Raw genomic sequence first — 24,258 nt, 5'->3', positions numbered from 1 at the left:
CATCCTTCTTCTAAAGTTTCCGGATTCTTCTCATTCGGAGCTGGCAATGGTCATTGAGATTCAGCCATCGTTCACGATCGTGTTACGGCGACTTTAACATGCTTGTCAATAGCTTTATTGCCGCCTCCTTCTGCGGACACTGCCCTGAAAGGCCAGTCTCATATCAAATTCATGACAATGCAGCAGCATTCTCACAGGAAGGGACTGGCTTGCTGGTCTAGAGCGGTCCCGTATTGAGCTTCTTGACGAGAACACAAGCAGGCTGTTCTTGACAACCCTGTCGAATTATCCTAGTACGTGGTCAATTAGGAAAGCGCCAACGATTTTACGCCAGCAGAGTCGCAGAACACACCTCGCTAATAGTGTCTTGCAAACGGCGAGCATCGGGAAGCACAACAGATAAGCCCATCACGTCGCTCTGTGTTCGTTCGTTCGTTCGTTCGTTCGTCCTTTTCTTCCCTCACTTTAGAATCTTCCCCTTTTCTCCTTTACAGATCGTCAGGAACAAACAACAAGAGCGTTGTTTCATAACCCTGTCTATCAAATCCTCCACCAGGCCTTGAAACATCCGACGAACTGGGATGCGGCGCCTCATCCGCAGTACGAACCTCATTGGAGCGCCCTTGTTCTAGATCTGCTAGCCGATTGCTGCAAACGCATGCTGATTCGCAGCCTGTCGAAACAAGTTTGTGGGTGACGGTATCTCATTGACCCCGGTTTGGAGAGCTCTAGAATTGCTCGTGGGGAAAACACCGGACGAATATTCACTTTAATTACTCCGCATCCCCACAAAACCTCACCATCTCAAAGGACGTTCGTTACCATGAACAAGCTACGATAACATAACGGCAATATGAGGAACTTGATGAAGGCATCTGCCCTGGTGGCATTGGCGGCGCATCTAGCTGCGGGGATTTCCCTCAATGTCAGCGACAAAGGTATGGATTAAGCTCCCAATTGAAGAATCAAAGCTGATAAGAACGTGTAGCTTCTATCAAAAATGCTGCCAGCACGATCGCACACGGATTGATGACTTATTACACTGGCAACATCACAAATACAGAGACCACTATTGGTGTTCTACCTAGCCCATACTACTGGTGGGAAGCTGGAGCTATGTGGGGAGCAATGTTGGATTACTACCACTACACCTCCGATTCTTCGTACAACAATGTAACGACTCAAGCCCTGCTCTCGCAAGTTGGTCCTCTTTACGACTACATGGTTCCATGGCATCAAAAGGACGAAGGAAACGATGATCAGGCATTTTGGGGATTTGCTACCATGTCTGCAGCCGAAAAGGACCTTCCACAACCTACAGTTGGGAATTACTCGTGGGTGCAGTTGACGGAGAACTTGTGGAATACGCAAGTTCGACGCTGGGATACATCTGCTTGCAATGGGGGTTTGAAATGGCAGATATTCCCTTTCAACAACGGTTACAATTACAAGAACTCGGTATCGAACGGGGCCTTCTTCCAATTATCAGCTCGTTTGGCCAGGTTTACGGGAAATCAGACCTACATCGAGTGGGCTAACAGGACCTATGACTGGATGAAAAACGTGGGGCTCATTGACCCGGGATACCATATCTTCGACGGCGCCGATGAACTGAGGAATTGTTCCGACCAGGATCAGATTATATGGACGTACAACGCAGGAATCGCACTCTATGGGGCCGCCGTTCTATACAATTACACGAATGGCTCAGCTTTATGGGCAGAGCGCACAGAGGGTTTCTTGAGCGCAACAGCAAATTTCTTCACGCCCTACGACAACGCTTCAAACATCATGTATGAGCCAGCCTGCGAAACAGTCAACACATGCGACAACGATCAATTCTCCTTCAAAGGCTACCTCTCTCGCTTCATGTGGGACACCACTGTCCTGGCTCCATTCACCAGAAATGTTGTTACCGCCCTCCTCACTCCATCTGCTCGGGCTGCAGCGATTGCATGCTCAGGAGGCGCACAGAATACCACGTGTGGCCAGAAATGGTATGTCGGTGGGTACGATGGCAAGTTTGGTGTGGGACAGCAAATGAGCGCGTTGGAGACTATCCAGGGGCTGCTCATCGGTGGCAGTGTGCCTCCATTGCATAGTAGCCAGGTTCATTTGATGAATGTTGTGACCACGAGTTCGGCACCTGTATCGACGCAGACAAAGACACTTGCGAAGACGCCTGCGAATAGTGCTGGGTCTTCGATGACAGTCGGTAGCTTCACCTGGTCATTGTGTCTGGCAGCCCTTGTGGTTTTTATGAATGTGGGATTGAGCCCCTCCAGGCTTTAGATTCTTTCGGTAATGTCTTAGATGAGGTCACGATCTTAAGTGCATTAGAATGGCGTTTTGGGATCTGGGGCATTGGGATGGGTACACGATACATGATACACGGAATCGCATATGGATGGCATAGATGCCCATAGATCTGCATTAGATCAGTATGGGGGTAGACGAATTGATTTCAAAATCTGGCCCTCTTTCCAGTGTAGCTGCTTTTCGATGTTCGAGTATTTTTGGAGCATTTTCCATGGGAAGTCTCACTAGAATGGGCGTGTTGGATCTCTTTATTTTTCAATGTTCAACTGTTCTCAGGGCTTTTGCGCCAGAATGTTCCCAGTAGAGTGGCTCTCCGCCTACAAAGGACCAGTTGACTAACAAGGGAATGGTTGGACCACTACCCGCAAGTTGCGAACCCTACTCATTCATGTTTGAGACTTTATTTTCCCAGAAGTTATCCCTCCTCATTAACTCTAAGTCCTATAACTTTCCAAAAGCGATAGCGCGAAATGGTTCTCTTGTTACCACAAAAAAGACGCAGAACCAGTCCTATATGGGGGCCTGGTGTGGTATCAGCTGGGCAAGTAGACTTAGACATAGTCCTTTGAGCTGGAGACGAGACTCAATCGTGTCCTTGTATTAGGTGACTTTAATGTTGAGCGGAAGTTGTAATTCAAAGCATGGCCCTTAAGAGATAATTCAGTCAGCTGACATGCCATTGTCAAATTCTTATGTTTAGTCATCTGGTATTGCTGAAAGAAGGACGATTCGCACAGAGAATAGATGAAGTGCACTTTGCAGGCTTCCGCAGATGTTGTTTCCTTGTTCCCAGAACTGTGGTTCACTGAGAGAGTTAGGAATGGAGATCAGAACGAGTTGAAAGGAAGCAGGAGTGCTAATTGCGTGCCTGAAATGTCGTAGGACTTGGCTGAGTTGACTGGAAATGCTGTTAGTGGGGAGTTCGAGCTGAGCGAGGAGGCTTGGAATGCTTTTAAGGTAGGGAAATTGCGATGTTACTAACTCAGGAGTTGGAAAAAAGTCCCGTGACCTAACCCTCGCTTATGTTAAAAGGGGTAACGGGCCTTGAAGCAAGCCTTGGGTAACTCTCGGACTCCGGATTCAATAACTCCCCGACCGTGCTCACTAGTTCTCGTATCTTTCGTATTAGGCTATGGAGGGTCACTTTCCCAGCATTGAGCTGCTTCTCAAACCTCATTCTGGAACATAGGTGGACGGGAATGTGGACGCTTAGCTGGTCGGCAAAGGGACTCGGCACTCCCTAAGGTGCAGCTGCCCGCACCCCGCATCGGTGGCCCCAGATTCCAGAAGATCTCTCCTTGGCCTTCGGCCTTCGGTGTTTGCTTGCCGGGATTTTTGTAGGGCCATTGTCTCAAAGCTGATATCACTATCATTCTTTAGAATATCGAAATCACCAATTTGAGGGCACCTTCAATTCATCGTCAACGAAGTTCGTTAGGTCCTGGTCCTCCAGGTTCACGAGGCAAAGGGTAGCCCAACATGTTCGATATGTTAGCAGAGAAGGGATGGAGAGCTCTGTTGGTAGTGGGCTCGATATTATGCGTGGTATCCTTGGTGAAGTTTATCAGAACCAGAGGACAGCTCCCACTGCCTCCAAAGCCAAAAGGTCTTCCAATCATCGGCAACACAATTGAATTCGTCTCAGCAGCCAATGGTAATGCTATGCATTTACTTCTCCAAAAATGGGCAAAGGAGTATGGAGAAGTTTTCAGAGTCCAAATTGGGCCTGTCACCGAATACTACATTAACTCAGATCGAGCTGTGAAGGCGCTGATGGACAAAGCCTCCGCGCAGACATCACAGAGACCGAGATGGATTGTGAGCAACGAGCTTCTCTGTAATCAGTGGAACGTGTTGCTTCTGAATGCCAGTGATCCCAGATGGAAGGTAAGTGCTCCAGCCCCAGGATCTCCATTCCCGACTGAGAAGGTGTAGCTGCCACGCAAACTCATACATTCAGAAATGGCAAGTCCAACAATGGCTGATGCCGCACTTCCGTGAGTACCCTATAAGCATTGAAGGCTGAAGCAAAGGAAAGCTGAAGAATCGCAGCATGCTCTACTACGAAACTTCGAAATTTTTAGACGAGGTCATCCATGACCCCACTGCAGGCACTGACAAGCAAGATCTCTGGACCCAGATCGGACGCTACACATACAGTAACTTTGCTAAGCAGACTTTTGGTTTCGATGTGAGATTCTATCCTATGTGAGAAAACCAACAAGCTAATTAGACTTAGGTTCCCTCTTTAGAAGATCCAGCTATCGAGTACATCCACAGTGCGTCCTGATGCCCATAGTAGTGCCACGAATCATTAACTGACATTTCAGATTCCGGAAAGCGTCAGATTGAAGGTACACTTCCCGGTACTCATCTAGTTGACATCATGCCATGGATGAACAGTTTGCCACTGTGGCTGAAGCCGTGGGAGCGGCGAGCAAGGGCGTACTTCAAAGACGATGTACAATGGGCGAGGACTCGCATGGTTGTAAGGATCGACTATTCCCAGTTCTCTGTGCTGTTCTTTAACTTCATCTCAGAAAACCCAAATGCTCCCTTTCGATCATCCTGCATTCTTAAGACATATTCTTAATGATGAGAAGAGGTGTGGTATTTCTTGTGATGATGAGGCAGCGTTCTTGAGCTTGCAGCTGATTATCGGAGCTGCTGATACAGTGCGTTACTTCTCCCTCCAAGCCAAAAATAGTTTCTAATCAAATATCTGAAAATAGCCGTATATCGACATGGACATTCCTAGAAGCCATGATGCTGTATCCCGAAGTACAGGTGAAAGCTCAGAAAGAAATAGGTACTCTGCTGCCCTTTCCCCATGAGAAATCATTAGCTAACAAATCTCCTGTTTCTCAGATTTCATTGTTGGCAATCGGATCCCTACCTGGGACGACCTGAAGGATATCCCCATCGTCGGCTGCCTCATGAAAGAGGTGTGGCGATGGCAGCCTCCCGTAGCCCTAGGCCATCCCCACACAACGACAAGAGATCTCGAGTATGAGGGCCTCCGAATCCCCAAAGGTGCGCGGTTGCACCTCAATGGTTGGTAGGTCTATCTCAAATGGCTTCACTCGGGAACAAAAACACTCGACTCACAAATTTTTAGGGCCATTCAACATGACCCAAATCGACATTATGACCCCGATGAATTCCGCCCCGAGCGTTGGGTGAATGATCATTCAACGGTTCGTCAAACCTCTCTCTCTTATGGTTAATGAATCTCTCAACTGAAGTTGAAATTTACAGACCCAGCAAAGCACCAACTCCCCCGACCCTTCGTTGCGAGATCATTTCGCTTTCGGCGCAGGGAGACGAATCTGTACGTTCCAGCCACCTTGAATTTCTTTCCCCAACATTCTCGCCCCTTTCTTCCACTGTGACATCGTCTAAGCGTTGCCCATCAGGTCCTGGGATACATATAGCAGAGCGCTCGCTCGCCGTAGCAATCATGCGGATCCTCTGGGCTTTTGACGTGATCCTCAAACCTAGCGTTCGAGGCAAAGGAACACTTGATCCGAAGACGTATGCGGGGTTTATGCCTGGAAATCTGGGAGAGAATTTGCCTGTTTGTTTGGTGTCTAGGAGTAAGGAGAGAGTTGCGGATGTGGAGAGGGAGTGGGAGAGGGAGAATAAGGAGAGGGATTGAGCTACGAGGCGTGGCATGGTTGGAATTTGTTTTAATAACTCTGCCACCCTCAATACTCAAATGCCACTGGCACTCGTTTACCCTCACCATAATACTTTATGTCCTTGGCGCTTCGATGCATCGTATTCGCCTTCTCGGCGGTAACACGTAACTTGAAGCATCCATATCCTCTATGTCTATGGGTCGACTTATGTCCAACATGGGCTCAGACGCTACTGTAAACCCGACAACAGGACTTGCCCGGACGCGGGACGACCCTACTATTATCATGTTGCGTTCTCGTCCACTCTTTTTCCCCTTGGGACAGCCCTTTATCCCTGCCGCTGTCACTACAAGCGTGCTCCTGAACCATAGGATGAACCATGGAAGTCATATTGCAAGTGTGGCGAAGTTCCTATTTTGGAAGCAGGTACCTTCCCAGAGTAGCAGGAGCCATGCAACGATGAAGAGAGTATGTTTGGATGCACTTGTACTGTACCGAAAAGCCAAGCTTGGTGACAGCGTGAAAGTACTTAAAGAAGGATCAGCATGATATTTAAAAGAGAAGAGCTTGAGTAGCGGTCACTCGTTTGTGGTTTCAAGTAGACTTGGGGAGTCGGGACAGGGCAATCATAGTTCACAAATTAGACTTCTGCGATTCACTATGCTTGATTCACTAACTTTGCCCTTGGCAAATGCTTCGCTGTCCCACATGAAATTGGAATGTTCAGGGCGGGCAAAGTATACATGTTCCGCAGCTTTCCAAAATAATCGTGGCACACATATCAAAGTTCTTAAGATCAACTAAACTAGCTGCTTCACTTGGGGATCTGTGGAGTTCACATTGGTGACGGTGAATTTCAATGCTGGCCAGCTACCAATCCATTAAGATCAAGTTAGAACGGTGAACATCAGTCTAGCCAGGACCAATGCTAGCACACTGCCCTGGACGTTCATTACTACCAACCCCGCTAGCAAGCACCATGCTCCCATAGATGTTGGACCTCCGTTGCTCAACATTGAGGTGAGATAATCAAAGGAGTAGTGACAAGTTAATGACCACTAACTGTGCTGAAGTTCAGCAACAAACTATTATGAAAGATAGCCTTTTGACTGCTGCATAACGGACGCTTGTACTTCCACATCTTGGTGGTAAGTAAAAATCAGCTATGAAACATGGCATTCAGGCTGCTTACAAGGGATACCTATGATTGATTTCCTGAAGGTCGCTGGGTCGGCAAAGAACTTCCATAGAGAATGTTCTTTCGGCTGTTGAACAATGGGCGCTTGACTTTCATATCCTAAAGGTCAGCGAAAACAGATTTTAAATGTTGACCTTTTGGCTGCTGACACCGGATGCCTACATTTCTCCCACCTAAAGGTCGGCAAAAAATAAGTATAAAAGATGACCTTTCGACTTCTAAACAACGGACGGGTACACCTTCTGCACTTCAATTTTGAGGGGTGAGTATAACGGCGGCATGTAGAAAACTCATTCCTGGGGCTAAAACCTACCTCGCGGTCAGCAGCATAAGTACGATCGCATTGTAAATTGTCTTTGAGTTCATGCTGCTGTTAGGATGTCTTGTGCAAGGATTTGCTGATAACAAAATTCGTCTGGAGGATGAGATGAACTGCTGTTACGTGTAGTTGAATGCCAGAGAAAAGAACGATGGTTGACGGTGGTTGCTGAGTACTTCCTGCATAGCCAGAGCAGAAAATTTTGAGGCTGATGCCAATTATAAGGATCAAATCCGCGTGGGAGGGGGTACAAGCCAGGAAGCGAAATCCCTCGAATGTGTGCAAACTGTTTCTGAGGAGTTGCAATCCTGAGATACAAGTGCACATAGCCGTATTTATATCAAAAGACCCAGTGCTTGGGATATGTTAGGGGCAATGTAGAAGACTTGAGGAGTTGATGATGGGTCTAGTCCACATTCAGCAAGGTGCAAAAAGTTCCCCTCCCTTCCTCTTTCAGGTCTCCTACTCAGGTCAAGAGTGAAATACGTTTTAATGAACACAGTTGGAAGATGGAAAGAATAGTGCAAGGATAGGTTCATAATTCGTTAATCGAAGAAGCTAAGTATCTGATATAACAAAGTGAAGAGGGAAATGAAATAAGGCCGTAGAGATAAAAGGAAAACGTAGATGTAAAAGCAAATTGCTTCGAGATGTCGCCACTCGAACGTCCCTTGCTTGGAATCATGCCTAGAAGCACACTTCGGAGTGTTCATAAGTCGTAAAGGTCATTACTCGATCCTTAGTTCGCGGACTCACCTTGGCACACCTTCACTTTCGCCTCGCAACCTAACCAATCATCCCAAAGGCAGTCTTCCGCACCTTTGCCTTCTCCTTTCCCTTCCCCCTTCCTTCAATCTGAGGCGTCCAGAGATTCAACAGTGACTGAACCACATCATCACCTCTTTTCAGCTCCAAGTTGATCTTGATAACATCCCCATCGTTGCTTTCGTCCTCCGAATCGCTAGAATAATCAGACCCTCTCCACCTCGCCTTATCCATCTTCCTGACTTTGTTTTTCCTCAACTTTCTTCTCACATACCCGACGCTGCTGTCATCGCTCGAAATGCTACTTCTAAAGCTGCTATCAGTGCTGTAGAAGTCATCTCTGCGTCGGCGGCTCCTAGACCGGCTTCTTGGGCGCGGCGGAACCTCGAAAATCTGGATTGGCGCCTGGTTTACAACTGGCACTGGTGGGGGAGGAGGCCGCATGAGCGAATTATACAGATCCATCGGCTTGCAATGTGCTTTCGGCATGCGTTTGGCGATCAGATGCATCATTGTGGCCGCTGCGACCTTCGGGAACCCCCCGTTCGAGGTGAAGTCTGTGATTTCGCCTAAGCCATTGTAGAGACTGAGTTCAACCCAGCACCATTCGAATCTTGCATCCCGTTCGCCTGCCTTAAGTTCGTCCATTAGACGAGTGACTTGGCTGCTTTGCTGCTCGGTCAGACGGAGGCTAACCTCGAGAACATTGCCTCCGGCGCGCTGGAACGTCTGCATTCGTTGAATAATGAGCTGGCGCTCTGCGCTTTCCTGAGTAACGGTAACGCGGGACCAAGACCGCGCAAGAGTTGGATTGAGAGAATCAGTCACGCGGAGTGTATATTCAACGTAGGTTGTTAAAGCGAGCGTTGCGTCGTAATCGGTCAAAGGTGTTGTATCGCTGATTCGTATAGATTCAATACCCGTGCCTAGCGGTAGATCATGCTTGCTTAGGGAAGGAGCTGTATTTCCATATGCAGGAATAACCCCACCTACGGGGGGCTGAGGCATCGGTGGTGCGCGAAGATCTGAAGTCTTTGTGCTTCTAACAGGAGGAGACGGAAGCCCCGGAGGTGGCCTGACAGTCGGTACAACAGTCGATGGCGGGAACAAAGAACAAGTCATAGGCGGCGGTGGTGGAGGGGGAGGAGCGAGTGGCAGGGCAGCTAGTCGAGTTGGTTCGTTAGAATAAGTACTTGGAGCCAGGTTGGATGAAATGCAAAAGGGTATCGAATAGCAAGCCTTAAACAAACCAAAGAACTAGAGTTATGCTTACTATAAACAGGCCATGGTTTGCCATCAAACAGTTTCTCCCGTACAATTGCAAGCAGGACGCGGCTATTGTTAGTATGAATAACAGGAATCTTCGAGAGAATATCACGAAGTACCACTGCCCAAGCGTGTTTCCTCTCGTGGACGACCTTGAGCACAACGAGCTCTCTCTCATATCTCTCCCCTTTAACCCAATATGGGCGTAGGAGACTCGAAAGCATTGCATGCTCTACGGAATCCATTTTGGTGAAAGTATCGTACCATTCTTGACTGTTGATCTGAGAAATGATCGTGCGCATATGAGTTGCTTCTAGTGAGTGAAAAGCTGAATGCGGGACTTGTCTCAGATTGCCAGCGTGAATGACAACTGCGAGAAGAGCTGAATCGGCGTCACCGAGGACCTTCTTCATTTCATCGGCCAGAGACTTGTTGCTTCGGAAAAGGCTCTTGAATTTGAATCGAAGGCCATTAGTGTTTGACTTGAAGAGACGAGGCTCGAGAGCAACGGGTCTGAAATGTTAACGATCGCTTGGCGCTAGGTTTTGGGAGGACTTACGCTGTTTCTCCCCGGCCGTAGGCGGTGCCATCGGCAGGCTTGAGATTCACCTTCGTAGTCACCACGTCTTCTTCGTCGTCCTTAGTAGCAGGAGTGTCTTTTGGTTCCTCCTTCTCCGCCGGATAATCGGATGATTGACTGACATTTGACTTCTCAGAGGCAGAAGTGGGGATATTCGATATCTGTGACACTGTTCCTAGGAGCGTAGACGTTATCGAGCTGCTAGCCGGTGCCACAGGTTTGCTTTCCGAGTACGATGGAGGATTTAACTTTCAAGTCAGCAAGACATATTAAATGTTAAATCTCTAACTAACCGAATTGACTGTTATTCCTGCCAGAGTCTCGGTTGGAGGGGAGGGCGGGAGCGGCGGGACTACCGTGCTTGGAACGTTCCATTGTGGTGTAAGACGTGGTATGTTGTAAGGCAATTTTGCAGGAGGCGGAGGCGGAGGTCCGCCTCGCATCTGGCTCGGGAGAGGACGTGTAGCACACGCCTCCTTCGTTTCAGCTTTGTTTGTCCCGTCTGGCCGCTTGAAAGACTGCATGCTAGAGGAGTCGCTATCACTGCTGTCTGAATCGAAGAGGCTATCGCTCTCACTTGATGAAACAGAACGTTTGTATCTGGATCGACCCTTGGGGAGCTCGATGCCGACAAGCTCGGCGGTGCGATAGATGCGATCATGAAAGGCAATAATGCTTTTCACATCCACTTTTCCAGACGATCTTCGTTTATGTAAGTAGGAGCAGCTAATGATCTTGAATGACTTACACATCTGTAGACATGACCCCTACCGTCACAACTTGGAACACAAGAAGTAGGTGTAGCTGGAGATTATAAAGTCTCTCCATACACCCCTCAATCTCCACAGTTGCCTGGCTCCATTTTGCATTTTCAACAATGCCAAGGAAAGCCTTCTGGTCAAGATTCAAAGCGGCAATATCGACTTTAGCTGGGCCATTCTTCGCAAGTTCCCTCCTCTCCCGTCGGCGCTTTACTTTAAGTTCTTTAGCGTTCAGGCAGGCGTCTGCTATAATGGGCTCGACCTTAGCCAGAGTCGTAGCACACTCCGTTGCAAGAAGCTCAACGTATTCGAGGCCCCGGTGACTGAAGTTCCTCTTGTTGATCCCATCCCTAATGCCCTCAGCCTCGGACGCGAGAAGGCTCAAGACCTGATTCAGAGTTACGACTGTGGCATCGAGGACGTTAATTGCGCCCTCGAACCCACGCGGGATTTTCTCTGCAGAGAGCGCATGACTGTGGAAGACCACTGCAAGTTGGCTGGAATAGGCAGAAACTTTCTTCGTTAGAGTAGCGACATTGTCCACACTCGGTTGGTCCATCCTTCCCAAAGTGCCCGGTTTGCCTAAAGGCAATTGATGTTGAAGAAGAAATTCCTTCAGGGTTGCAGAGGAGGACGAAGGGAGGGGAATCAAGATCGGTACTCTAAGGATTTGGTAAGGGTCCACGGCCGCGTTCCTTCCCCGCCACGCCCTTCAAGGATTATGAGTAAGGCAAAAAGTGAGGCTGACGGAAGGACAGTCACCGCATCAATCAAATGGCCGTGAACCACTCATAGGCTGGCGCCGCATTCAAGAGGCGTAATGGTAATTTCTTTTTGATCTCTTAGTGCAAGCCGCTATCCAATAGCTCCTGGGCAAGGGTCGGAAAGAGCGCATGAACAAGCTTGCGGTGAGCAGGAGTGAACTTGAGCAGCATCGCACCTCGATTACACAACATGATTCAGTGATCAGAAACATAATCAAATCGCCAACGCAGAACCTTGTACAACCAGAATACTTGCTGGAGTGGTCTCGTGTTTGTCCAACTAGCCACAGAAATATGAACACTTGGGCAATGTTGTGCTGGCAGACCTCAACTCGACCTAAACTTATGCCTCAAGTGAGCTACTTATGAACACGAGAGGTGGCTCCACTAGATGATCTGAGATGGAATAAAAGATATGCTAACACGTGGTGATGGAATCAGGATAGAGTTCGAGTTGCGGATATTTTTAGTTAGGCGGTCTGCGCCTAACAAGCCGGGCGAGCCTGCCCCCCTGAGGCTTACGCTCACCACCATGATTGTTGAGCTGCTATCTCTTCAATGATGGCGTGATGGACATTTAAATTTCTCGACACCACTTGATCATAACCCCACTCATGGTCTCAACACTTCCTGTTATCTCTTCAAGCCCCACGTCGACCTTCCACATTCGACCTCCTGCTGCCAAGTCCCCTCCACGAGCACCCCCACTTATTCCTGCAGGAACCAGTAGTTCATACTCTGTGAGTCTCTCCCACGCTGCAAGTGAAACGTCTCTCCCCCAAACCTTGGCACTGGCACCAAGAGCTGTTACACCCGTGCTTGAAGTCTGGATTTTGTATCGTGAAGTGAGAGAGCTGTACTCATCGTAGGCCATGGCAAAGTTGCAAGTGTCGGTGTCGAGGATGATGTCAAGGCGTGCAGCGGCTATTAGCAATGCGAGCTCTAACTCGGAAAGTCCCCGCAGAACCTCGAGCTTCGAGTCCGGGGCTGACAACGACAAGCAAGTAGACGTAAAATGCTTGCCCGTAAGCAGAAAGTTCCTCGCAGATAAGTTGGCAATTGGAAGAATGCATGATGTAATGAATTCCGGGACTGATTTGTTTCGGTAAAATTGTGATTCAATGTGATGCTTGAAGGTCTCGTCCTTCCTGTACAAGTCCTACAAAACGTGAGCAAAGCTATGAAGAGAACATTCGGTACAAGCATACCTCAATCATGTTCTGCCAAAAGGAAAAAAACCCATTCCGACCAGCGGCACCAACATCAAAGCCTTCAAAGTCAACTTCTTCCACGGCCACTATGAGGCAGGCTTTGCATATCTCCCAAAATGCGGGTAAGCTTCGGGGGAGTGACAAATGCACATATCGATGGCTGAAGCGGCTCTTGACTCTCTTCTCAAGGCTTTCTACTACATCAATTCGTGTTGTGAGACCAAGTACAACAATTGGGGCTTTCCTTGCTTGAGCAATGTCGAAAAGATTATAGAGTAGAGTCTGGCGTGAATGCGTTGTAAAGAGGTCAAATTCATCCAGGATAAATATCACAGACTTAGCTGTTTGATTAGTTTCGCTCTCAGGCATCTCTGATGGGTGTGAGAGCAAGGCGAGGAGAGATGCCAATGTATCAGCGTAGTTGCTTGTCTATTTATGGTAAATACACACACACAGTCACGGGATAAGAATAATCTCACCTTGCCTGGTGTATCATCCTCAAGTTCCATCTCACGACCAAGCTGTCGCCAGATATCTTTCAAAGCAAGTTTATCGTCGGTATGGATGAACCCATTCAGCCGTACAACGTGAAAGTTCTCTCTTTGATCAGAAAGATCAGAGATTACTGATTCAACGAGCTCAGATTTCGTTAGTATGATCAGAGAGAATTGTATCCAAGGAACTTACAGTGGTCTTTCCACTGCCCCTCGCCCCGATTACCAGCATTGAGTTTCCTTCACCTGCCAAAACAGTTTGTTCAACCACCTGATGTACCTTCTTCATTTCCTCGTCATACCCCCTCAACCTGATTCGCTTTTGGCCAGTCAATCTGTCCAATAGCGTTCGTTGCATGTGCCGGAGATGCTCTTCGAATCTTTCGATGTTTGGCAGATTGTTTGAAGAGCCAACGTGAGCCAAGTCGTCGTTCAATTGCGGAAAAAGAGCGTTGCCCTGGCTTTCCAGATCGCACTCTTCGCAAAACCATTTTCCTCGCGGGACAGTAGAGAGCTGGCAGCACCTGATGTGGACCGAGTAATCGCAATCTTCGCCATCGCAGAGAATGATTGGATTCTTTGCTTTCGAGTCAAGTCCTGAACAGATCGCACATACTACCTCCTCGATATCATCCGACTCTATCTCTTCCTCAATTGCGTCCTCAGCTTCCGGTTTCGAAGTAGATTGACAATCTTTACAAAACCAATCTTCTTCCGGGACAACAGACAGTTTTTCGCAGTTCTTATGGGTTGCATATTCGCAATCCTCGCCATCGCAGAAAATGATGGGATTCTTCTTTGTGCTGTTTAGTCCAGAGCAAATCGCACAGGCAACATCGTCCTCGTCTTCTTCGACCTCTTCTTCTGGTTCCTCCCCAGTTGCTTCTGCAGTTTCATGGTGCGATTCGACTGATGTTTTCGACTTTTTGCCAGGAATGTCCTTGAACCCCAGATCAACTTCGCCTTCTCCAAAGGTCACACTTTTCCGAGGTCTGCCCGGCCTGTTTTTGCTAGGTGTGAGTATGCCTTTGGGGGCCTGTCTCGATGATTCAGTGCCATCGATTGAGGTTCTCCGTGGCCGTCCCTGTTTGCCACTTGAGGCAGCAGATTTCGGTGCCTTATGTTCTTGACTATCGTCCTTTCCTAACCTTTCGGGCTTTTGCCTCTTTGCAGAGATCACAATCTCTACGGACTGTGCTGGGCTATTCTCCTTTGGCCTTGCGGATTTCTGTTTCTTCGGAGTGATCACTACCTCCTCCTCCTCCCCTTGGGACGTAGTAGCCATCAATCTCTCCCTTGCAGCCTTTTTCGAGAGCTTAATATCCTCCTTCAGAATCTGGGACTTCTTCGGACGGCCTGGTGACCGCGTCATGGGTATATCCTCCTTATCTTGCACCACAGGTGCTAGGAGAGCCTTCGCCTTCTCCGCGCTCCTGGCCAGTTTCCTGCTCGAGCGTATCGTAGATGTGTCATCCTCTGGCACCTCCCAAATATCATCTGCTCCGGAAGTGTGGTTCGTTTTCACACTGCCTTTCTCGCTGGCTGGCTTCGTCTTGATTGGGGTGGATGTGGATTTCATGCGCTCAGAACCACGCCTCCGCTTCTGCACACTGTCCTTCTCGAGCTCTGATGGGTCGAAATCATAAATGTCTTTCTGAGAAGCGCCATGCTTCCCGGAGTCGAGAGACTCTCCGCTTGCTAATTCATCCTCCTCATCCTCCTCCCTGAGATTCTCCTTCTCCTTCCTGCCCCAACCAAATATGTCTCCAATTGTGCGCTTCAACGAGCCGGTTATGCCTCCCACAGGTGAAGACCCATTCCCCTTTAGCTTCCTCTTCTTAACACTCGCCAGCGGCGTGCTCGTCATCCCCTTCTCCGGCGATAATTCGTCCTCCTCGTGGAGCTGCGATCTGGTGCGCTTGCGGGTCGACATTGCGAGCTTTCGAGTCCCAGGAGGCTATTGAGATCATGGACTAGAGAATTACTTCTCTGGATATCGTGTCGAGAGGTAGGTGGAAGTTGATGAGTTTGTTGAATGAGGTCGAGGCGACGCGCCGAGAAGCGCGATTCTTCGCGTAAATTGATTTTATGGGCCCCACGTGATACCCCTGAGCCCCTTTGTTTGTTGATCTCGGAAATATTCCACTGACTTCCCGGATTTTGAAGTCAAAGAGTTGCATACCTTCGTACAAACCACAATCTTACTCTCATTTTCAGATGTTGGTCGGCTCATGCGGGCCGTCCAGTTTCCGCCAATATCCCACACTCGGTCAAACTCTCTCTTGGCGCATCTTTGAATTCCATAATTACTGATGACGGGAATTCATGAGCATGTAATGGGTCTAACAAACTAGCATACCCCCTCCACTGGCTTGCAATGGCTTAACAATGGTGACGTATGAGCGGAACACCCTCAAGCAATTTCTTTGCTGCATGCTGTGGGAAGGAACGATCTCTGGATTTCAATCTTTGAAGGCGAAGTTGCCTTGCAAGTCCTTGTCCCTCTTGCTTTCCTCACATCAGACAGAGCACTATATGCCATCCGATACAAGCATCCGGCCATCAACGCAGCAGCGCCGTAGGCCTAGTTTTTTGTTTTATCGAGGACAGAATATTGCGATTTCAAGCAAGTCGAGGCAAAAGTAAACGAACGGACTGGTTCTTAGCTGCACTCGGCTGCGGGTCTTCCGCAACTCTCCAAAATTCTTTCCTCTCTCTCCAGAGCCTTATCTTCCCAACGCACGGATTTCTCCACCACTCGAATTCTGAGAACCTCCACCCTTGCACAATCAATCTACAATCAATCCACTATTCGATAACCAATCATGCCTTTTGCCGACGCTTTTGGAACTACGTCAACAACATTCTCACTGTATGTTCTTCTCGGGTGTGCTGGTCTCTTCGTTCTATATTGGTGTTAGCACTGGGTTGCGTCCTGAGGCCCACGGTTCCCTTTGATGAGCATTTCTTTGGCATAGCCATGCACTAATACAGCTATCTGGAGGCATTGGCGTGTATTTCAAGTATCATGTTACCCTATATTCAGCTGCTCACTTATGATAGTGCCAAATACATGAGGCCAATTTCAACTTTGCCCATGCTCAAAGGCAAACTCTACCTCATCACTTGTCCAACGCTTGCTCAGAGTGTCTTCAACTCTCCCGACCTCTGTCTTGAAACGTTCTTGGTTGATTTTTCCACCCGGGCTTTGTTGTTGTCAGCCGAAACACCGAAGATTCTCGAAAAGTCTGGGCATGGTAGCACACCGAGCTGCAAGGAAAAAATTCCGAAGGCAGTTCATGAAGCATTCCAGCTTGGAGTTGATCTTGTCAAGATGATTTTGGCTTCCCTGATCTCCGTCGCATTTACGATCAACTCCCTCGGCCATGTCACTGAGCCTAAAAGCATGTTCGACTGGCTCCGACAAATGATCGCATTAGACACCAGCAAGGCGCTGTTTGGAGCCCACGGTCCCCTTAAAGAGAATGGCCTTTTGGTTGATGCTTTAAGGTAGGAAGAATTATCCCCTCTCAAAAAGATAGTTTGCTCGTTATACATCAAGTGCTTTGAACGAAGGCTCCAAGCGTATTCCCTGGAGTCTCTCTGACGACACTTGATCCTCAAGTATCCCAAGCTCGTGTTGAGCTCCAAGCCGCCTTTACTCGCTATCATCTCAACAAGTCGAACCAAAAACCAGATGTCTCCACGTGAACGAAACATCGAGGCAAAATGTACAGCAAGTACAACATTAACCTACGAGATATTGGAAAGATTGATATGGGATTGCTCCAGGTTGCTACAGCTGATGTCGTCGCGACAACCTCCTTCATGCTTGTCTTCATTGCCGCTGATCCTCACGTAACCCAAATTCTTCGTCAAGAAATCCAGTCAGCCATTGTTGGCTGGACTGGACAGCACGGAAAGAGAACGATAACGATTGAAGTCTCGGCCCTTGAGATACTCTACCCGCGGCTTGCCTCACGCGATCCATTGTGCCAAGCCCGAATGGGGTCATGAATCTGATCATTTGAGGAGCGGCAATATTGCTTATCACGGACCAGGAGCAAGGCTATTTCCCATTTGGTGGTGGAAAGCACAGTCGTCCCGGACCGAGCTATGCGTTTGTTCAGACCTTAGCCATTGTTGTGGTATTGATTGGAAGGTTCGATATCAGGGGCGAGGATGGAGGGCTAATTAAGGTTCCGTGCATGTTTCGATCGAGACTGGGAGATGCAGTTACTCTCCCATGTGAGCAGAATGGCCGCATCGGCGCGGGGGTGGGCGCCAAATTCATTAGGAGATAGGGCTGGGAGAACATTGAGTGGAGGTTTAGTCACAGTAAAGAGTGCGATTTTGTTTGCTGTAAATAAAAGGCTGCTGATGATAGAATGGCATCGCAAAGGGTGGACAGTAACAATAGTAGTACGGGTTACAAAGAGCACGAATATCTCCCCGGGCGAATGATCACAAACTGTGTAGGTTTAGACAAAAGGAAAGATTCATCTAACATCTCTTGATCTACCCGGTGATCCTGTGTACGTCAAACCTACAACCCTCGCTTTGATGCTTCAAAAGTTCTAGTACATTGAGAATGTTGAAGGACTGGAGAGTAAATCCTGGAGCCATGAAAATGGAGAGGAGGTGTGAGTGAATACTGCGTCGAACGAGTCTCGTTGGACATTGCACTTTTAATGTCGAAAGTGCTTCACGTTGAGAGCGCTATAAGAAAGAAGGTCATCGAGAATTCCTTCAGACCTGATAGTGTAATCATCCAGCACTCGTTTGGCAGATCATGAGAGCTCGCTGAGAGCTCACCAGGAAATCATTGAGCAACAGGTCCGAGACCCGCGAGAGCTGACTGAATCCACGCCACTTGAGAATGAATCGCTTTAAGATCGCTCATTTCTTACGACAATTTTGACGTTCAAAGCGAGATTGGTGAATCGATGGCGAGCACAAAAACGAGAGGATCATGGTGCAGATATTTCAGGGAAAGGATGGGCAGTTTGCTCACTTGAGAGATAGCTTCTTCTCTCCCTCCCTCCCACCAAGGTTGCCCATTGACAGAAGGAAGTGCAACAGACTCCTTCTAAAAAAAAATCTCAAGACCCTCGCAGCTCGGCAGAGGAATCTCATCCGAACCTCATGATGCTCCTCAAGTTCCCTCAAACCCCATTACATAACCGCGGTCATCCCTTCACGTGGTTTAGATTTCGCTTCTCATGTACTCTCCGTTTCCGTTCTCTACACTTCGCTTTCCTGCCTCGCTCTCTCTGTGTCCGAACAAACCGCAACGGACCCGGTCCTTCCCAGAACAGAACTGTCATCTTCGGCCTCACCAAGCCCCCATCGCATCTGAAACCCACGAAAACCCAAACCCAGCCCACTCCCTCCCGTATAGCCTCGGCAGAGCCGAGAGGCGCGGGAGTGGAGACTCTCTGTGGACAGTGTGGAGAAAGTTATGCCGAGAAATGCGAATCCCGAAGAGAAGACGCGTTGTTCGTATCTGTAAGGTACCTCGTAAGGGGGCAGGCAGGATGGGGAAAATAATTAATGCTGGGAAATACTGGGCCCTTGCAGTAGTTGAGGATCAGAAAGGAGAAGGAGGAGGATCAGAAAGGAGAAGGAGGAAGGTCCGAAGGGAGATAAAGTTGCACTACCCTAGCTTAGCTCGTGAAACTGGGGTGGGTTGGGGGGGCTGCAGACTTCCCCTCCGTTTCATGGCTGTCGGCTGTCGGCTGTCGGCTGGATGATTTCCCCACAAAACTCAGCTTGAGCGACAGATGATAAAAACGGAGGAAAGCAAATGGTCAAGGGCGGGATTCAAGGATGCGGTTTGTGGAATTGCAACCAAGTGCACGATAGAAAAGCATAGCGGCACAAAGGACCGAGGAGGCCGAGCTGCGGCCGGCCGTCTAACTTTTATGATTGATACGAGAAGAGAGGGGAGGGAGTTTATGCTGCTGACTTTCACATAGTGTGTCTTTCCTAGTTTGCAAATCGGGGGAAACATTCCTCTAGCGTAAAGATATGGAAAGCCAAGAGGGATTTGGAAAGAGAAGTGTCTGCCTGGGGAAAGGAGATGGGCGTGTGGAGAGGAGAAAGAAGCCGTCAAGTAACCGAACCGAACCGGTGGAAAGGAAGAGCTTTTGAGTTCGTGCTAAGCTGACGTGAGACTAATGACGGTTCATTGGACCTGTCTGACGGTTCGAAGGATCACATCATCTGAAATGACGTGGGCTTCAACCCCGGATTCACATTCATGGTGGTGATGTCAATCTGGGCTGCCTCATTCGTGTGTTGTCGAGAGAGGCGTCTGAAGAGTTGGCCGGATTCCGAGACAGCCACGCTGTTTTCGCGGCATTTCTAATTCTTGGAACGGCAAGAGTTGAGGGGTGTGTGGGGGCACAGAAGGAAAGGGGTACGGCGATGTGGTGATATGAGAGGATGAGATGGAAATTTTTCCGAATCGAAGTCGATTCTTCCATCGCCGCCTCTTCCCCTTTTGGGGACGGAAGAGAACGTGGATTTCGGCCACGATTTGCACGTGGGCCGGGGAAGCCGAAATCAGATAATCCTTGAGTGTGGGGACGGCGTTTGATAAGCTTTGTGGCAGAAGATGGCGTTGTTGAGGTTCCTTTTTTCACATGCGAATAATTTTTTATTTCGAGCCCCCTTCACCTGATCTCGATACCGGGTCTGCGGGGCAGAGGTACATTATTCCTCCGCCGATTTCTGCTCAAAGTATGTGCAATGCATGTATCTTTGACCCGATTCGCATGTCCCGTATCTCGTGCCAGACGAAAAGGCAAGTACTGCGGCGGTGGGGCTCGGGGTGGCTGGGCGATACAGAATACCGTAAGTTTTCGGGAACAGAAATAGCCAGAAACAGGAGTGGGGGACGAGGTTGGCTTGGTCACGTGAACTGGCCCCTGAGTGCGAGAAAGGGAACTCGCGTAGCTTTCGTTCCTACTCGTTACCCCTTTCTTTTACTCCAAAGATATTGCAACTAGACGGCAGCTCAGCCCACGTGCATTACACGATAACGAGATCCCCGCCCTTCCATTGCTTTTGCATACCCCGTCCCGTTTCGCCATTCCCGCAAGGCCCCGTTTACCTTCCTGCAAAAGAACCCACCCCCACGCGGAAATCGATACACTTCATCCCCAAATCGTATCACCACCCACTCTCTGGGGCTTGCAAGTTTCCGGAAGGTCCACTCCGGAGGCAGTTACCGACTCTGCCGTCCGATGTTAACCGCGCAATCTTACCAAAAACTGGAGATCACCAGCTGAGCTGAGCAAATCTTATCTTCTGTTGCGGTGAGAGTGCAGATGCATTATTGGCAATTGGGCTCCTATCTCGCACTGCCATTCTGAGGATTTTCGCTGTGATCTTATCCGGTGTCGCCACCCTGCAAAGGATACCCGCCCCATGTTCACTCCACATTTCAAGGTCTGACCCCTCTGCCCGTCTCCGCATTTTGAGCTCGATTCGTGGAGAGACGTGTTTTCGTGACGCCGTTTGAGGAATCCGAGTCCTCTTCCGCTTTAGCCTTTACTATGGTAGGCATTTCAAACCCTATTTCCTGGAATCATGCTCCGGTCCCCGGCGTTGAGGGCCGTTTAGGCATGTCGATATCGGACGACCTGCTGCAAAGAGCACATCCAAGAGGGCATTCTTGTCCAGGAGCCATGGCGTCGGAGTCGGCGAGACGCGCCTGAGATATGGATGTTTCTCCTTTGCATTGATCGCCGTGCATCGCAAAGCGCCGGTTTCTCCTTTGCATAGGCTGTCTGTTCCGGACGCAAACTAGGGCTGGGGCAAGGTATCCACATCGGGGTGTTAAATTGCTACAGGCGGAGTGGCTTTGACGGCGTCGGTTTCTCCTCCTTCCTCACAAGGCGATCACGGTGCTTTTTGTTGGTGAGCTGTCCTGCCGCTGACTGGATTCGATGTTGATGTGCGCATGATTGATTTGCAACTGCTGAAAAAAAGCAAAATGCAGGTCGGTCTGCGTCAAGGACGCTGACAGGTCCAGACGCCCCGTGTTTCTGACCCCACAAGACATGCCGCTGCCACTGCCACGATTTCCCCAGCCTGAGCAGGTTTCCCAAATTCGAAGGCGTGGGGGTTCGCGTTCTCGCAGGGCATTTCTGCCTTCCAGCCTTCCAGAACCAGATGCAAAAAGGCATCCATCCTCCCCCTGCTGCTCCAGCCTGGCAGATCGTATTTGAGATGACTGCAGTCCGGTTCCGTAACGTACGTCTCCTTGGTCTCCCCAGTTTATCATAAGTAGAATCTGAGGAGTGATACGTGCACTTTGCATATCTGCCTCCGCGCATAGCAAAACGACACATTTCAAATTTTTGCTATTTCCACATGGTGAGGCGTTGCAGGGTGCTCAGCCCCAGGATCCTGTCAGACCCCAAACACTTGGTCCGCGGACGCCGGTTGGCTCGAGGCCGGAATATCTGGGGCAGCTCTGATACGAGTCAGCGGTTCGCAGTCCTCTTAGGAAGCGGCAAACGTCCTTGTGCGACCTTCAAATTTCGAATCTCGGGGACAGGCCTGGAAGCTGCATCTCCAAATCTTCCCCCACAAGCGGGCTGGGCTGTGCCAAGCTATGTGCCACTCAGGGGCAAGCTGATAAAGAGCTTGATCGAGCACAAGGCACAAAGATACGCGGGCCAAAGCCGACAAACCCCGTCTCCGTCTCCGCCTCCACACTTGGCTTCCAAGTTTCGAACTTTCGATGCAGCATCGAAATGTCGGTGCTTTTTTTGCCCTCTTCGCCCAAAGAGGAGAAGGTAGAGGAGGGCTCGAGCCTCAACTTCGGCGAAACTGGAATGCGCCAATCCTACACGGACGTGGTGGGACAGTGAATGCTTCCAGAAGCCGCGTCGAAGCGCTTGCCCCGCTCGTCCCCGTCTCGAGCACTCAGACACGGACCTAGTTAGTAGTCACGACTCACGAAGTCCCAGAACTGTTTTGATACCATTGATACCCTGACACTGGGTGGCGTTCTGGGCGGGCATTGCGACTCGTGTCGTCCTTTTGTGACTCTGTTTCTCCTCCGCCGCAAGTTCCACAACGTGTCAAACCAGAGGGTCTGAGCCTCTGAGCCTCTGAGGTCTCCCCAGGGAGGAAAAATTTGATACTCACCCCACTATCGACTTGACTCCACACTTGGCCGGTCTTTCCTTCTCCCATTGCTTCAGGTACCCAGGTACCCGCTTTCTCACGCACAGTTGTTTTTCGTATCTTTTCGTGCCTGACTCAGCGATGGCACATTCAGACATTCTAGCTTTCTTGGCGTCAGTCAGCTTCGACGTATGTGTCTCTACCACTGTTGAGATGACAGTATCGAGAAACTGGCTCAAGGGGGCTGATGCCATCATTTTATCTCCCTCATTCCAAGTAAGTGCTGATAAAATTTGGGACTGGGGGAGCCACTGCCACGACTCAAGATATTGTTTCGGAAGCCAGGGCATTTCCTATGGAACACCCATCCCGATTCTTTTTCTTGCTCTAAGGGCCTTTCTCCAGAAAACTCCACTAAAAGGTATCGCCCTTACTTCATGCCTCGCTCCATCGCCTCGATCATACGGCCCGAAGAAGGGCCTGCTCTGCGGCCTCAAAGATTTCTAAAATTGTTGAAGGCCGAGAGAGGCCAGATAGGAAGCAAGAATCACCATCTCGATGACATCTCGCTCTCAAAATAAACAAGGCCAAGAAAATATTTTCTTTGGCACAACTTTTTCCCCGGCTTCGGAAGGAGACCATGTTCAAAAACCGATGCCAGACTCCAGATAACGTCATCGGGGTTTGACGTACTAACTGGATACTTCTGGGGTCGAGAATATGTTAGGCGCGCGAGTCAGGACGTGGAAGACAAGACAAGCCTGGAGACGAGATGCCAGCTCAGACCAGATCGGAGCCCACAAAAAATATGGAGCTGGATCGGAGTTGATACCGGGAAGCCTGGTCGAGGATTGGGTGTGTTTTTCGGAGCGGGAATCGTCTTCTCCACTCTCTAGCCACAGTAAAATGTCGTTTGAGGCTGGTGCGATGATGTGCTTCTCTCTTTAGCGGATTCACGGAACATCTTGGCTGAGGGAGATGTTTGAGCTTGCTTGCACTTGTCCTCGTAACATCACCGCAAGCACGGAGCATGAACACGAACATGATGTTTCATGCAGGTTACACACGTTCTGAAAACGAACTCAAACAACCCCACTCCCCTCCTTTTATGCTGTTCTGTCAGCGTGGGGAAAATTCAGGGTGCTTGGGGCCGAAAAGACAGTTCGGTTTCAAAGGAGGATAATTGGGATGAGATAAGCTACGTAAAAGGATTGGCTATCGCCCTGTTGAGGCTGAGGTGATCCATCGACATTCTAAAAGCGGACAGAGTAAGCAAAGCACCCTGAACGGGGACGACTGCAACATATGCGTGCGAGCTCGTTTCACGGCACTTTCCCGACCATACTTGGAGCTCTATGATCATGACACAGCACGACGATATCCACAAACGGTGTTTGAGAGAAGTCGGGCCCAAAAGGGGGATTATTGCTGACCCACACACACGTACGCTCCCCCATGTTTCAATGCACATCTCCCGGATTGAGTCGCTGAGCCAATTCGAGCTCAAGTCGGTCATATCATAGCATAGCATGACTATGCCCGCCACGTAGCACAGTCCTTTGATCACTTCCTTGCATCACGACAATAGGAAAGCAGCTAGCGTTGGGAAGAAGAAAACCCGGATTCCCCAACTAAAACTTCTGAACGAGCAATGAACCTGGTCGGTACCACTAGCTTCTGGCACACAGTTAAGGATCTGATATGATATCAGGTCCAATTGTACCAAACAAAGAACAACCCGGCAATCCGAGATACATCAACATGCAGCGAGCTGACGGCCCAGAGGCAAGTTTCGA

The 24,258-nt window shown here is 49.3% G+C and overlaps 7 protein-coding genes across 7 annotated transcripts; 5 read left to right on the top strand and 2 right to left on the bottom strand.

Annotated features, from left to right (window-relative positions):
• Positions 1–853: 853 nt before the first annotated feature.
• K444DRAFT_637590 (glycoside hydrolase family 76 protein) lies at positions 854–2,292 on the top strand (the record flags this gene model as incomplete). Its single annotated transcript, XM_024884145.1, has 2 exons — positions 854–938; positions 989–2,292. The coding sequence occupies 2 exons, from the start codon at positions 854–856 to the stop codon at positions 2,290–2,292; spliced, it is 1,389 nt and encodes a 462-aa protein (XP_024727089.1).
• Positions 2,293–3,807: 1,515 nt separating this feature from the next.
• On the top strand, positions 3,808–5,977 carry K444DRAFT_547318 (cytochrome P450; the record flags this gene model as incomplete). The annotated part of the gene is made up of 11 exons (XM_024876297.1): positions 3,808–4,206; positions 4,255–4,316; positions 4,372–4,510; positions 4,559–4,598; positions 4,650–4,807; positions 4,860–4,994; positions 5,017–5,128; positions 5,188–5,377; positions 5,438–5,516; positions 5,578–5,650; positions 5,736–5,977. 11 exons carry the CDS (start codon positions 3,808–3,810, stop codon positions 5,975–5,977), a joined length of 1,629 nt encoding a protein of 542 aa, XP_024727088.1.
• Positions 5,978–8,263: 2,286 nt separating this feature from the next.
• Positions 8,264–11,408, bottom strand: K444DRAFT_637588 (uncharacterized protein; the record flags this gene model as incomplete). The annotated part of the gene is made up of 5 exons (XM_024884144.1): positions 8,264–9,405; positions 9,516–10,021; positions 10,068–10,336; positions 10,382–10,790; positions 10,837–11,408. 5 exons carry the CDS (start codon positions 11,406–11,408, stop codon positions 8,264–8,266), a joined length of 2,898 nt encoding a protein of 965 aa, XP_024727087.1.
• A 630-nt stretch (positions 11,409–12,038) lies between these two features.
• On the bottom strand, positions 12,039–15,351 carry K444DRAFT_603305 (uncharacterized protein). Its single transcript, XM_024878766.1, has 4 exons — positions 13,512–15,351; positions 13,304–13,462; positions 12,822–13,253; positions 12,039–12,772 (listed from the first exon to the last, which is right to left on the bottom strand). The coding sequence occupies exons 1-4, from the start codon at positions 15,249–15,251 to the stop codon at positions 12,191–12,193; spliced, it is 2,913 nt and encodes a 970-aa protein (XP_024727086.1). The 5' UTR covers positions 15,252–15,351; the 3' UTR covers positions 12,039–12,190.
• An 812-nt stretch (positions 15,352–16,163) lies between these two features.
• On the top strand, positions 16,164–16,940 carry K444DRAFT_260985 (uncharacterized protein). Its single transcript, XM_024871410.1, has 2 exons — positions 16,164–16,190; positions 16,382–16,940. Exon 2 carries the CDS (start codon positions 16,392–16,394, stop codon positions 16,830–16,832), a length of 441 nt encoding a protein of 146 aa, XP_024727085.1. The 5' UTR covers positions 16,164–16,190; positions 16,382–16,391; the 3' UTR covers positions 16,833–16,940.
• Positions 16,940–17,391, top strand: K444DRAFT_261052 (uncharacterized protein). Its single transcript, XM_024871411.1, has one exon. The coding sequence runs from the start codon at positions 17,048–17,050 to the stop codon at positions 17,333–17,335; it is 288 nt and encodes a 95-aa protein (XP_024727084.1). The 5' UTR covers positions 16,940–17,047; the 3' UTR covers positions 17,336–17,391.
• A 4,980-nt stretch (positions 17,392–22,371) lies between these two features.
• K444DRAFT_621553 (uncharacterized protein) lies at positions 22,372–22,974 on the top strand. The gene is made up of 2 exons (XM_024881930.1): positions 22,372–22,430; positions 22,484–22,974. The coding sequence occupies exon 2, from the start codon at positions 22,604–22,606 to the stop codon at positions 22,967–22,969; it is 366 nt and encodes a 121-aa protein (XP_024727083.1). The 5' UTR covers positions 22,372–22,430; positions 22,484–22,603; the 3' UTR covers positions 22,970–22,974.
• The last annotated feature ends 1,284 nt before the right edge of the window (positions 22,975–24,258 follow it).

This window comes from Hyaloscypha bicolor (assembly GCF_002865645.1).
Source record: "Hyaloscypha bicolor E unplaced genomic scaffold K444scaffold_183, whole genome shotgun sequence".
In the NCBI taxonomy this organism is placed as follows: Eukaryota; Fungi; Ascomycota; class Leotiomycetes; order Helotiales; family Hyaloscyphaceae; genus Hyaloscypha; species Hyaloscypha bicolor.
The sequence above is the reverse complement of the archived record's forward strand: the minus strand, read 5'-3'. Positions and strand labels throughout refer to the sequence as shown.

Excerpts from the sequence above, each read along its gene's own strand:
- K444DRAFT_621553 (XM_024881930.1), top strand. The coding sequence starts at position 22,604 with ATGGCACATTCAGACATTCTAGCTTTCTTGGCGTCAGTCAGCTTCGAC.
- K444DRAFT_261052 (XM_024871411.1), top strand. The coding sequence starts at position 17,048 with ATGTACAGCAAGTACAACATTAACCTACGAGATATTGGAAAGATTGAT.
- K444DRAFT_603305 (XM_024878766.1), bottom strand. The coding sequence starts at position 15,251 with ATGTCGACCCGCAAGCGCACCAGATCGCAGCTCCACGAGGAGGACGAA. Across the intron at positions 13,254-13,303 it reads AGGATGATACACCAGGCAAG|ACAAGCAACTACGCTGATAC; the intron begins GTGAGATTATTC and ends TACCATAAATAG. Across the intron at positions 12,773-12,821 it reads TTTGGCAGAACATGATTGAG|GACTTGTACAGGAAGGACGA; the intron begins GTATGCTTGTAC and ends CACGTTTTGTAG.
- K444DRAFT_260985 (XM_024871410.1), top strand. The coding sequence starts at position 16,392 with ATGAGGCCAATTTCAACTTTGCCCATGCTCAAAGGCAAACTCTACCTC.